Source organism: Heterocephalus glaber, unplaced genomic scaffold (genome assembly GCF_053883595.1).
Source record: "Heterocephalus glaber isolate CG9 unplaced genomic scaffold, H.glaber_assembly_v1.0 deba00001689, whole genome shotgun sequence".
Lineage (NCBI taxonomy): Eukaryota > Metazoa > Chordata > Mammalia > Rodentia > Bathyergidae > Heterocephalus > Heterocephalus glaber.
In genome coordinates this window covers 5,063,879-5,077,848 of record NW_028258414.1, presented here as the reverse complement: position 1 = coordinate 5,077,848, position 13,970 = coordinate 5,063,879, and the positions used below count along the sequence as shown (strand labels likewise).

The following is a 13,970-nucleotide window of genomic DNA, read 5'->3' as shown; positions in this document are numbered from 1 at the left end:
TACACAAACATTTCCCTGCCTTTTGGATTTGTCCATTTAAGCTAGATACACTAGCATTTCCTCCAGAATAGTTTTTTGCATTTGTGAAATGTCAGACATGCTTGTGTGGTCAGTTTCTTTTTATCATGTTCTTCTTTACCTATAAGAAATATGTTTTGTAGTGTTTTGGGTTTTTTTTTGGTACCAGGGATCGAACTTGGGTCCTTGTGCTTGTGCAGCAGGCGGCGAAACCACTCAGCTAAATCCACAACCCTTTGTAGTATTTTAATAGCTTTCAGAAGTAAAACAAAATATGTATTCTGTGCATGAAATTCTAGTATTAGTAATCCATTGGTTTGATTTTCCATTATTTATAGGCAGACAGCAATGGACCAGAATTTAGAACTGTTCATGACAATACCAAACAGAGACTAAAGGTAAGTCTTTTATAATTCACTATAAGGGTGAGTTGTTAATGATTAAATGTAGCTTCATAGCAATTTTCAGTTGTAAGATTGTTCTAAAATTAGAGTAATGTGACATTAATAATAGATTTAATTTTGTAGATAAATTTAATATTTCTTTGTAGATTTAATTTTGTAGTAATTTTGTAAATTACTTGTGACTTGTTGAATAACAGATAATATATTTTTAAGGGAATTTTGTTCATTTTGGTCCACCATGGTTATTTGGTCTGATATTGATTAAAACCTTAAATATTTGCCTTGTGCATTGGCTTTAGGATTAAGGACATTACTCATATTCCCTTTGAGAAAGTATAGTCAGTGTTGGAATGCTTCCTGTATCTTTACTTAAAACTCAAATCTTGTTGAAATTAGAATTATTTGCACACAGAAGTGGACAGAGTATTGATTTATTGCCCGATTACGGTTAACTTTGTAATAGTATTTCTAAGGATTAACACTAATAGTAATTCTTCATATTTTTGTTTGTTTTTTTTGGGTTTTTTTGGTACTGGGAAATCGAACTTGGGACCTTGTGCTTGCGAGGCTGGCACCGGAACCACTGAGCTAAAATCCCCGGCCCAATTCTTCATATTTTTAATTGCTCTTAATTAAACTCTTCTTGTGCTAGTTGTATATGTTGAAACTTAACATAAACATTTTACCGTATCTGACTCTGCTTCTCTAATTGTTTGTTACTTTAGGTTTCATTTTCATCCTTAGACTTAGTGCTTCATTTGGAAGCTTTACTTTCCCTTATGGATTTGTTGTCATCTGCTGTTCCATCTTCTGAGTCGTCTTCTTCTCAAAAGGAATCTGAGCTAAAACCACTTATGGGAGAGTCCAGAAGTACTGCCGTCAAAGCTGGTATTAGTGTTTGAGTAATGGTCTAATGCTTTCTCTCGTAGAATAGCTTAATGTTTTTAAAATAAATTTTATTTTATTTTATTTCATTCCCCCTTCAAACTCCCTCCCCTCCCTGTGTACAAAAGCTTTGTTAAAGGGCTGGGGATTTCACCTTCCTCGCAAGTGTGAGGTCCTGAGTTTGATCCCTGGTACCAAAAAAACCCCAAAAAACAAAAAGCTTTGTTAATGTGTTTTAAGCTAAGAAAATATTTATTGTCGTCTTGTTACACCTGATCCGACAATTTAAGTTAGTTTCAAAAGAATGTAAGGTAAGTTTATAGAAGGATTTTAAATAGATGTTGCTTGATCATGTATTTTTTATTTTACTGCTTAGTCTCTACTTTGCATTGACATCTTTGCAGTCTTCAGTTCAATAAATGTGAGAAACTAAGAAGCTAAAATACAGATGGAATCATGCATAGTGACAAAATCCTATGGTACTCAGTCTGGTCTAGTGCTGGATAGAGTCAATGCTTTGTGGACCCTAAAGGAATCTCATGGAAGAGATAGACTCACTTTGGTTTCTAAACAGTATTTCTGTCACACATGGATCTGGGGATATGTTCCTTAGGCAGATGCTTGAGCTATGAAATGTTAGTTATGAAGTTATCTGTAGTGAATAAAGAATATGTACTTGTTTTTAGATCAGACATTTCATTTTTTCACATTATATAATGTAGACATCTAACATATAATAATTTAGTTTTTAGACCATTACCAATTTGAGTATATTAATTGCATCTTTAGTTTAAAACTGTCCACTATTACATCTAATAAAAGAATCTGATTTTTTTAAACCATGGAACATAGCAATGTGTTCTAAACTAGAATAAAAGAGTTTTAGAGGTAATGTCCTTGGAATTCTTCTGATATCCAACATATAATACATACAAAAATAGTTGAATAAATCAAAAAATAAATATTTAAAATTGCAATACAGGCAGTATTCATTCAAAGAAACAGTTTTGTGGCTTTGCCGTATGATTGGTCTTCATGGTTGGATGATGCTATATTTTGTATTGAGGGAAAAAAATGTCATCATAGTGGGGATTAATGATTAATACATATCCTTACGCTTTTGTAGTTTTATAGGAAGGATTTAAAAAAAACCTAATTCTTATAGTCATATTTTATTGAATTTATTTGAGAATTCTTTATGGAGCCATAGCATATACTCTAATAAAACTGGATTGTTTCCATAGTTAAAATAACATGTATTGTAAGTGTCATAGTAAATAATATGAATTGCGTTAACTAGTCATCATATTTTAGTTCTATATTAGTTATTGCTTTAATATAGTATATGACAGATTTTAAAATCAAGATTTTGGGCTAATAGAATTCTAAAATTCTAATTTATAGGGTTTTCTTGTATTTTTTCCAGAAGGAAACACCATCAGGGTGTTATTAATAGTTTATTTAATCTTAATTTGAAGGGCAACTGCTATTTTTTTGTCTGGTTGGCATTTGAAAATTGATTCAAAATCCACATTAGTTTTCTTTTTCGTTTTTTTTTTTTTTTTGGTACTGGGGATTGAACTCGGGACCTGGCGCTTGTGAGGCAGGCGGTAGAACCACTGAGCTAAATCCCTGGCCCCTCCACCCTAGTTTTTATCTTAACAGAGACCTTTTGGCTCCTCAATGGTAGAATGTGTAATTTTATCTTATTGAATTTGAGATTATTTCATGTGTTCTCCTATCATCTTTGCACTTTGCCAATCACAAATTTTCTATTGCTTTTCAGTATCCAGTACCATTTCTAAAGAGGATGTGTTTGAGTTAAAGATCACAGCTGAATTAGATGCTTTTAATGTCTTTGTTTGTGATCAGAAGTGCGCTATAGCTGATATTAAAATACATGGTGAGTAATTATTACTTGATATAGGTCTTTCTATTTCTTTACATAAACATCAAGGAAAAGTGAGCTCTCATAGGATGAATGTCTTAAGAGCCATATATTGGTTTACTTACACTGAAGATTAAAGCGAGTTTTGTAAAAGTATATTTGGCTCAGCGGTTTCACTGCCTGCTGCGCAAGCTCAAGGACCCGAGTTTGATCTCCGGTACCAAAAAAAAAAAAATATATATATATATATTTGGAAATGTTACTAGTAAAATGATTAATAATTCTTTACTGACCTAAGACATTCCATCCATATGTGTTTTTAAAATTTCAGAATATATCTGAGGCTTAATCTCTTGTTGTGTTTGCATTTTCAGAATTACTTTAAACTGAGAATTGAGTATCATGGCAACATGTCTCAGAATTTTGAAAAAGCCATTTCCTTATTTCTTTTGCCTTTTTTGCATGTATAGCATAGGCAAAGGAGTTTCTGAAAGACATTTTGTTAACTTTTCCTCTCATCAGCTTGATAGAAGAATGAAGCAGTATGAATCAGTATACAGTGTTTCCAATCCTGTCACAGGTTCTGAAGAGTGCCAGGCTTCAGATCCTAGTGACACAGGTTGACCTTGAGCACATTAATTAACCTTGGTTCCATATTCTGTGGAGACAGTAATGATAATTATTCATTGGGTTGCTATGAGACTTAAGTAAAGTTTCTGCATTTATGTTTGGAAAAGTGGCACAAGACATTAAGCAGTTTTTATATGTTAAAAAACTGCACCATTCAACAAATACCACTCTGTATTTGCTGTGTGGGGGCCCATGGTAGTGGTTTGGGGTCATAACTGGGTCTTACCTGCAGGCTTTCTTTCTGTACTGAGGAGAAATTTTAGAAATCTTTACAGTTTTAGGAATTAGAAGGAGAGAACTCTTAGAAAACTGTTATTTTTTTTAGAAGACTATTCTAAATATAATATTTTGTAGAAATAATAGTATTTTGATAGAACATTCATAAAATATTGTCCACTTACTATTATTGGAGTAACAGTTTTAAAAATAAATATTTATGAAACGGTGTTTAAAAAATATTATAACTTCCTAGGTCACCTGTTCTGTTTTTGGAGAAATGTGATGAATTTTCTTTGAGATTGTCCCCCCTCCCCGCCCTCCCCTCTCCTCCCATCCCCTACTCTCCCTTCACCCTTCTCCCTCCTTCCCTCCCTCCCTCCCTCCTTCCTCCTTTTCCTCCTCTCCTCTCCCTTCCTTTCTTTCCTTTGTGGGATTGAATCTAGGGCCTTTGCATTAAGCTATACCCCCCAATCTATTTTTTAAATTTTTTGTAATTTTGAGTCAGGGTCACCTTAAGTTTCTAAATTGCCCTGGTTGGGCTTGAACTTCCTCCTGCCTCAGCCTCCCAGAGTGCTAGGATTGCAGGCCTCCACCACCAGGTCTGGCTGGGTGTGTTTTTTCTTTTTTTGTTTGTACTGGGGATGGAATTCAGGACCTTGCACTTGTGAGGTAAGCGTAGTGCAACCACTGAGCTAAATCCCCAGCCCTAGTGTTTTTTTTTTTTTTTTTTTTAATTCAGAACTTTTATGTATGAGATGCATGCAGTACTTAAAGGTATATAACCTGTCTTAGATACCTCATATGTGGACATGGGTATAATTAGTTTGTCTAATAGCTTTTATTCATTCTGTGTGTTGGTAGTATATTACTGAACTTAAACACTACTGAATTGACTCACTTAGATGGAGTGAAAACTTTGTAAAAGTCTTTCCTTCCATAGGAATGGATGCCTCTGTTTCTGTGAAGCCAAAGCAGACCAATATGTTTGCCAGACTTCAGAATATCATAGTTACAAATGTTGATTCGCAGTCCATTCACAAAAAGGTAATTTAAAAATTGACTTCTCTACTGAAGTTTATTTTGTTCTTTGTATTTGAGGTGCTTTTGTTGTTGTTTAGTATACATTTATTAGGCTGTCACATGAGGCCGTCTGTAAGGGTTAGAGATGAAAATGGTAACCATCTGCTTTCATGTGATGTGTCCACTAGGCCTTCTGGTTACTTCTGAACAATTCAGTGATGGATAGATATTTCCTTTAATAAAGGGGTTTTTATAGAGATAGGAAAAAATATTGCCAAGTAAATTTGTTTTCTCTAGCGATGTTTAAAGTAGAATTTGGATGTCTCTTTATTTCAAGGATTCTGTAATAAGAAAACTCAGGATACAAACAAGGGCCTCCAGCCCTTCGATGTAAAATCCAATTATCTCCTGCTTTCAGGCTGTCTCTATTTTGGGAGATGAAGTCTTCAGGTTCCAAATGACTCTGTATCCAGATGCCACAGAAGGACAGGCCTATGCTGACGTGTCTAAAGTAGATGGCAGACTTAGTCTCAAAGTGGGTTGTATTCAGATCGTTTATGTTCATAAATTCTTCATGTCTCTTTTGGTAAGTTTATGTTTTAATACATATTTATTTCTCGTTGGGGCCTGAATAGTTTGCCTCTATACCTGAACCCTGGCAGTCGAGATCTTCACAAAAGGCTATGTGATAAACACCTAAATGCCAAAACAGACTTCCATAGTCAGTTATTTTTGAGTACACAAGTGTCTTTCTCTAACATTTTCTTAGTTTTATATTTTACAAGTACTTTTTAAATTTAGGACTTTTTAGTAATACTTATTTATTGAAGTGCCCTTAAGGATGTTTAAAAGAACTTTTAAAGGAAGCTCAGCAGGTATTTAAAGAAGTAATATTGGAACTTACAGCTTTTGCTTATATTTGTAATCACTAAGGCCATAGAATTCTTTTTTTTTTTTTTTTTTTTTAATAATGTTCATGTAAGTATCCTGTGCTCAAAAGTTTAAATCTGCTTATTCCTCTTAGCGGGACTGCTAACTAAAGCTTACCTGTCATGAATTTCCACCTAAACGATCATGTTCACTTATCTAGAAAGTAGTAAGTTCTTTTGGGAGAAGAGGAAGAGACTAAGTTCCTTTGTATTATTAAGGGATGGACATTAAGAACATTGGTTCTAAGAGTGATTGTTTCTTCATTGGGAAAAATCTTTCTGTCTTTTTAATTGTATGGAGATGAAATACATCCTACTATAGATAAATTTTGATTCTTAGTCATGATTGCAGGATTGTAGACAGTTAACCATCTTTGTCCATCCATGCCTAAACATTTTAAAAAACAATTTCTCAGCTAAGTAAGCTGCCAGAACCTTATTTTCCAAGAGTAAACTTTATTTTTGTGTCCTAGAGGTACAGAATAAAACCGATTGTTGGAGAAATAAAGTGCTGTCCTCCATTCCTTTCATTTAAATTTGCATATAGAGTAACCAAGTAGACATTAATACAAAGATTTTTGAAAATTAACAAAAATTTTGTCATAAAAATTAATTTTAAAGTATTTAAGTGAAAGTTAAAGAATCCTTCCTTCTTGGAGGTAGCTATTGTTAATAGCTCAGAGTATATCTTTCTATACTTTACTCTTCACGTACACAATCATGAATAATTTCTTTTATATTACTGCATTTATTTAATTGTTCTTTTTGCAGTACATAATTTTTAAAGTATTTTCCCTTGGTGGATAATGTCTTTTTTGAGGAGCTCTTTAACTGTCAGTCTTATCCAACAGAATTTCCTCAACAACTTCCAAACTGCCAAGGAAGCCTTGAGCGCAGCCACGGTGCAGGCTGCAGAGAGAGCTGCTTCCAGCATGAAGGACTTGGCCCAGAAGAGCTTCCGCCTTTTAATGGATGTGGACTTGAAAGCGCCAGTTATTATTATTCCTCAGTCTTCAGTATCACCGAATGCTGTTGTAGCAGATCTGGGTTTAATCAGAGTGGAAAACAACTTTAGCTTGCTTCCTAAGGAACATTACTCTCTTCCCCCCATCATTGATAAAATGAAGATACAACTCACTCAGTTGAAGCTATCCAGGTAAAACTACCTGATCTAATTTTGCGTTATTTATTAGAAAGAGAATTTTCATGCAATTTTTTCCCAAGATCAAATAGTGATGTCTGATTCTCATTCTTTATTGTAATTATGAAACTTTGATCATTATTTTTGGTCAGTTGTCAGTAGTAGTGTGCTTTAAAATATCTGTATTTTGTGTTACTAAATTTAGAATGTTATTTTCCATTCTATAAAAATTATGTATTGTAAAATTATAGTTTACTAGCTGGGCATAGTGGTATAGACCTGTAGTCCCAGCTATCTGAGTGCCTGAAACAAGAGGATCACTTGAGCTCACAAGTTCAAGACTGCTTTAGGCAATAGCAAGAGCTCATCTCAGAGAACAAAGAAAAAAAAAATAGAGAGAGAATGCAAGAAAGTGTGTGTACTTGCTCAAAATATATATATTTATTTAGTTTGCACTTAGCTAGTTCCTTTTCTGTAGGTGGGAGACATATTCCTAAGTTGTAGTAAAATTTAACATTTTTAGTGAGGTATTTGAAGGACTGTTGAGTCCAAATGGGAAAGTGCTTGTCTGTTTAGTGGCAAGAGCAGCTATTTCCTTGTGCAAATGGGTGTTAGTAGGCAAGCTAGAAATGACTATTGCCGTATGGTCACTTTTTGGTTTGACATATTAAGGGCTAAATATATGATCTCTTTGTTTGTTTTCACAGAGTATAACATTTCTGTGATATTGTACTAGTTGCTGTATTGTATATTTTTGTGAAAGATACTAAATGATGTCATAATTTCTGGAAATTGTGTCTGTTTTTTGATAACTGCATATAAACTATTTGATTTGGACTGATTTATGAAAGGAAATAATGCTTTAAAAGAGTTCTGATAATTAGCTTTTAAATAGGAGTCCTCATTTTAAATGTAAATTTAAAAAAATATATATAAAATCTTGTTTTTCTCTTAGAACTATTTTGCAGGCTGAATTGCCACAGCATGACACTGAAATTTTAAAACCAGTAAACATGCTTTTGTCTATACAACGAAATTTATCAGCAACATGGTATATGCAAATTCCAGGGATAGAGGTAAAAGGAAAACTCAGACCTATGCAGGTATGTGTATAATATTAAGTAATGGGCATTGCCAGGTAGACCTTCATTCTTGATCATAGTAGTGCAGTTCTAGGGTATTAAAAGGAATATCTTGTTAACTGCAAATGAGCTCATCCTTGTCTCTTGTTCTGGAGACCCCTGTAGTCAGGTTCCACTATCCACATGCCCAGTATATGATGCAGACATGAGAGAAAAGTACACTAAGAGACAGAACTAGAAGAGAAAGCAGGGTGCCAGGATGACCAGTGCCGGTGCAACTGACGGAGGCCGCTGGCCAGTCCCAGGCACTGACTTTTATTGTCAATCGATCGGGTTAAAGGTGAGCTGTGAGTGGTTTCTATGGAAATTAATGTAAACAAGGCTCGTAAAGGACAAGACAAAGCATTCTCTTACCCTAGCATCACACACACACACACACACACACACACACACACACACACACACACACACACACACACACACACACACGAGAGGAGTAAGGTTTGAGATAAAACCTGTTGAGTCTGCTGAAAATACTGTCCTTGATTTTGGGAAATTCTCTTAAAATATTTTTGTGCAAACATTGTATTTCCATTAAGATATGAACAATTAGAAAATCAAAACGGTATATGTTCTTTTCTCTTGCAGTTAAGTAATTTATAGCATTCATTTTTCTATTCTTTAAATTTTATTTTGTTAATACATAAAAAATAAAAATTGTACATATTTAGGGTACATCACACTTCATTTCAATACACATGTGTATTGTACATTGTTCATATTAGAGTAAACATTTCAGTCTACAGAAATGTTTGTCATGTTAAGTGAAAAATTAAAATGTTTTCTAGATTTTAAAATTTAATTTAATAAAGAAAATATAAAAACTGTTCTATGGAAAATAATTTTTCATAAAAATGATTAGAGAATAACATTGGTAAATACACAGTGTATCATGATCTAAAAAATATTTTCATTTGCTAATCTTTCAGCTCATTTCCTAAGGTACAGTACTATTAAAATCTTATTAGATTTAAATTGTAAGAGAATGAAAAGTGATTTTCACATCCCACATTCAGAGCTTTTTAGTTGTGATTTTCTTTTTAAACTAAAAAGTTTTTGATTGATACAGTATTTGCATATGTTTATACAGTGTCTGCGGGACTAAGCAGTACTTTAAGGTACAGAAAGCCTCTTTGAATTAGGAAAGTTACCATCACTTTGAATAGGCAAAGATGTATATTGGTAGCAAAGCAGTGAAGCAGTATTTTCAGTGGCATCCTTAGCAGGTTATGTGCCAGGTCCCAGGAGCAGGAGAGGCTGATGGACAGCAGCGGTTTTCCTGTGCCCATGTGTGAGACTTGAAGCCATGCAGCAGGATTGGGATAGGAGGGAGAGACTAAACAAATAGAATGAATGAAAAGCAGACAGAAATATAATGTTAGTCATTTTGATATCTGTGATTATTTTAGAGTTGTTCTGAGATAAGATAGGAAGGGTCAAAGGAACATTTAGGAAAGCATTTTAAGTAGAAGCTTGTGGAAATGAAAGGTTTCTGTGTATATGTATTAGTGGATATACAAGTGGATGTATTATATGAGAAGGAATCATTGAGTTTTTGGCAGTTGGGTTTTTGTAGAGCAGTCTGTATTCTAGAGTATGGGTTCTTTCTCTCAGTTTCTCCTTTACTGCAAAGATTTTAGATCCCAGGACACTCTTTGACCCTTCCTTTCAAAGACTGTAGAGTTATAGGTTTGCTGAAAGCAAAAGTAAAATGTAAGTGTCTCTCAATAGGAGAACGTGGGTAAAATTACGTTGTATAATTCGTAGTTGGGAATTACAAAGCATATGCAGTGAATGAACCAGAACCGTACCAAACATGATTATCTTAAGCATAAAAATGAAAAAATTAATTGCAAAATGATAGTAAAGTTCTATATTACTTGAAATTTTTTTAACAAGCAAGGGTTATTATATATGTATATGTATACACACATATAAACATAACTTATAGGACATGCAATAATGGTAAATGTAAGAAGCATTCATGGAAAAAATTATCTTATTCAGCATAGAGTCTGTGGAGAAGGGAATGGGGTTTCACAGTTACATAGAGGATTCAGCTATATTTGTAAAGAAAAAGATCTGAAGGAAATGTGGCAACTTGTTAAGATTTGATAAAGCTAGGTGGTAGGCACATGGAGGATTATAGTATTCTCTATCGTTTTCCTTTATGCTTCAAGTATTTCAAAAGAAACAAAAAAATGCAGTAGGTCCAGCAGGTTAGCAGGTGTAATCATTACTTTAACCAAAGTACCCTTGTTAATTCAACAGTGCAACCTTACTGTATAACATTTCTGTGGCCTAATTCATCAGTGATCCAGGCATGTTTAAACACATTCTCTTTGGCCACGGTGTGTGTAATTTTCTGAATCATGTTATAGCCAAGAAAGGGTATCAGACAAGTGACACCAGCATGTTCTTTCCAGTATATTGTTTGACAGTTCTCAAAGAACTGTGGGGTCACCTTTCAAGATTATCTTTTAGACTTATTGAAGGTCAGTGTAATGGATGTCCCTAGCTGGGACTGGGACAAATAAGAAGTACCTGACAATTGCCTTGTGCTAAAATATCTCCCTATTTTCATTTAGGAGAAGCACTAGGCGATTTCACATGCTGAAGAGACCTAATTTAGGGAACACAGGTTACTGTGGTATCCACAGGAGAAGTTACTGTGCATGTGTGCATGTTGATGTGATTTTTTTTTTGTACCGGGGATCTTACTCGGGTCCTTGTGCTTGCGCAGCACATGGTGAAACCACTGAGCTAAATCCCTGGCCCTTGATGTGAATTTGTATATAAGTTCTGAAACCAAACTTTTATGACCACAGTGTCTGGAGAGAAAATTTACAAAAGATAGAAGGATCAGAGGCTTCAGAAAAACCACTGATTTAATAGATTTTAATAGCCAGTAGTGAGTATGTTGTTCTACAGCACCCTGTGAGGGAGATGCTCAAGAGTAAAAGTCTTGAGTTAAGGAAGCTGGGAAACTTGGCAAACATCACAGCTTGAAAATGCTAGAGCTTTGGGGTCATAACTGCCTAACTCAGAAGCCGTGCTCTTTTGTTTTCTCCTTTTTGTCAGACATACCCTTTTGTAAAGGTAAAAGATGAATAAGATGCTGCCTTCCTAGTTTGTGTTTTGGTTTTTTTTTTGGTACCGGGGATCGAACTCGGGTCCTTGCGCTTGCACAGCAGATGGCGAAACCACTGAGCTAAATTTCCAACCCTGTGTTTTGGTTTTAAAAAATATTTTGTAGTTATTATTCTAAGAGGTATTATTTTGATATGTTAAGAAAATGTACTATATATGTGCAGATGCATATGTACTGTTAATAGAGCTACACAACAGGAGAAAACCTTTTTACTTATTGTTGGAGGCCAGAAACCAAACTGCAAACCAAAATTCAAAGTGTTGAATTTATTGGAGCAGAGTGAATACTGTAGGAGGAGGAATGGACGCTGGGTGGGAAGAGAGACGAATGGGCTTGGGGAGATGGGGGTCATGGGAGTGAGGCCAGGGCCATGAACCAGACAGCTGGTCGCAGGCCAGGCAGCATGGTGTTGCAGTATCAGAGGCAGGGCCTGGCTGTGGGTGGAGCACAAGACCCCCCTCCGCCCATGTGTCTTGCACTAGACAGGTGGGAGCTTTCTCTTCCACTCTTTGTCCCAACTCCTTGCGCATCTGTCACTATCTCTGTCTTCCTATCTTTTTTTTTTTTTGGTACCAGGGATTGAACTCAGGACCTTGCACTGGTCAAACAGGCGCGGTGCCACTGAGCTAAATCCCAGCCCTGTCTCTGTCTTTTTATGTTTATTTTTGCAGTGCTGAGGATTGAACATAGGGCTTGTTCATGCTAGGCAAGCAGTCTATGAGTGAGGTTCATCTTCACTTCATCTTTCATTTTTTTAAATAGATGAACATTTGGTTAAAGTTAATTAAGAGATATACATTTGATATTCTGGATTTTTTTTATTACTTTATGTTGACATTTATTGCTGATTTCCAGGTTGCTCTCAGTGGAGATGACTTGACAGTTTTGATGAAAATTTTGCTGGAAAATCTTGGAGAAGCTTCTTCCCGGCCAAGCCCTACACAGCCTGCGCAGGAGGCTGTGAGAGTGAGGAAAGATGTTCCAAGTGGGGCGGACCACCTGAGAGGTAGAAATGGATGAAGACTCCTTGTTTGATTATTGAAGCATTGTTATTGGTATCCTCTTTATACTTAGTGCCCTTGAGTTTTGCACTCCTTGTTGGACTGTTTACTGGGGAAAACCTGCTCCAGCTACAGCTGCGTCTGGAAGCTAGCTCCCAGGAGAAGGAGATATGCCCATTGTTTGTGATAAGAGGACAGTCTCTTGTTCTTTCTGCATGATCCTTTTTTGCCCTTGACTTGTGAAAGCTGCATTTGCTGAATTCCCCAGGCACTGAGGTGGTGCACATTGAGAGGAAGTCAGTAGGCAAGCAATGCAGCATGGTCCCAAAATAATTGAGAGAGAAAAGGGCCTTGGTATATCATCATCTTCAGGGGACTGAACGATGAGAAAGAAGGGTATTCTTTTGTAGTAATGGCTTTACTTAACTGACTTTGGTAGAGAATGATGTTGTCAGATAGACTTCAGGAGTGTTTCAGATTGTTAAATTGAACCTTTGAAAAACATTGAATCTTTTAAATTCAGCCATTTTTAAATGATGGTTGTTTTAGAATAAAGATTTCTTCTTACTTTCTTAAATAGATTATATGAAATACAATTCCACTGCTTTTCATTATTTGAAGTCATTAAAATGAATGTCAGATGTTTTGTTAGAATGTAAATAGGTTACTATTTCCATGGCTGGAGAGAGGAAGTACCTCTTGCCTGTATAATAAATGCTCCTGGGCTAGTATTTATCCTTTTATAATGTTCTCAGATCATCAGTTTAATTGGTAAAACTTCCACTTAATACCGTACCAACACTGTTCCTATAGCTAGACTGGACATGTTTTGGAGTTAGACATGTTCCCACAAATGATGGGAACATTGTTCAGAATAGGTTTCTGGTTTAGGTAGTTGTTTGTGTTGCATAGCTTGATGGAGCCAGCATTTCCTCCTCCACTTGGGGTTGTGCTGCCTTCTCGACAAATGCTGGAAAAGCAGACTGTTTCAGTTAGAGGCTACATAGAGATGAACACAGGATGCCCAGCACACATTATTTGGTTAATGATCTCATTAGGTTCAGCTGTGATCAGATTTGTGTTTTTGGTTCTCACTGATATTAATACGAAATGGGAAAATTTATGAGTTTGGATGCAAGCAACAAAGAATGGAATATAAATTATTTTTAGGAAAGTGGAGAAAAACAGGATTTTCTAGTTTGGAGAACTCTTACATGGTTAAAATTACACAGTTTTTGCTTTCCTAGTAATTTGTCAGGAGTTCCTGTAGAATGACAACAAAGAGAACCAATCTCTAAAAAAGAATTTTATCATCTGTGTGTAAGAAAGATTGAAAGCAGCCTGTATTTTGTCTGTCTCACCTAAAGATGAGAGAAAAGAGTAAATTTTTCTTGAAATCTGTTTCACCTCAAAATTCCACAGTTTCCCCACCTTCCATCATGTTTGAGCTCTGATGGTGCTATTGGGTTTATATTCTGTTCTTTATAAAGGCAGTGGGTGGGCAGTGTAGGTAATTAAGGATAGTAAGACATGCACTCTTCC

The 13,970-nt window shown here is 35.4% G+C and overlaps 1 protein-coding gene across 4 annotated transcripts in view; it reads left to right on the top strand.

Annotated features, from left to right (window-relative positions):
- Vps13c (vacuolar protein sorting 13 homolog C) overlaps positions 1 to 13,970 on the top strand; it is a 153,378-nt gene that overhangs the window by 78,315 nt on the left and 61,093 nt on the right. For all 4 annotated transcript variants that reach the window (XM_004855710.4, XM_004855709.4, XM_004855712.4 and 1 more), the window contains 8 exons: positions 357 to 416; positions 1,148 to 1,310; positions 3,094 to 3,210; positions 4,985 to 5,088; positions 5,483 to 5,650; positions 6,845 to 7,149; positions 8,090 to 8,237; positions 12,283 to 12,433. In XM_004855710.4, coding sequence (XP_004855767.2) covers positions 357 to 416; positions 1,148 to 1,310; positions 3,094 to 3,210; positions 4,985 to 5,088; positions 5,483 to 5,650; positions 6,845 to 7,149; positions 8,090 to 8,237; positions 12,283 to 12,433 — 1,216 coding nt within the window. The remainder of the gene's footprint in view (positions 1 to 356; positions 417 to 1,147; positions 1,311 to 3,093; positions 3,211 to 4,984; positions 5,089 to 5,482; positions 5,651 to 6,844; positions 7,150 to 8,089; positions 8,238 to 12,282; positions 12,434 to 13,970) is intronic.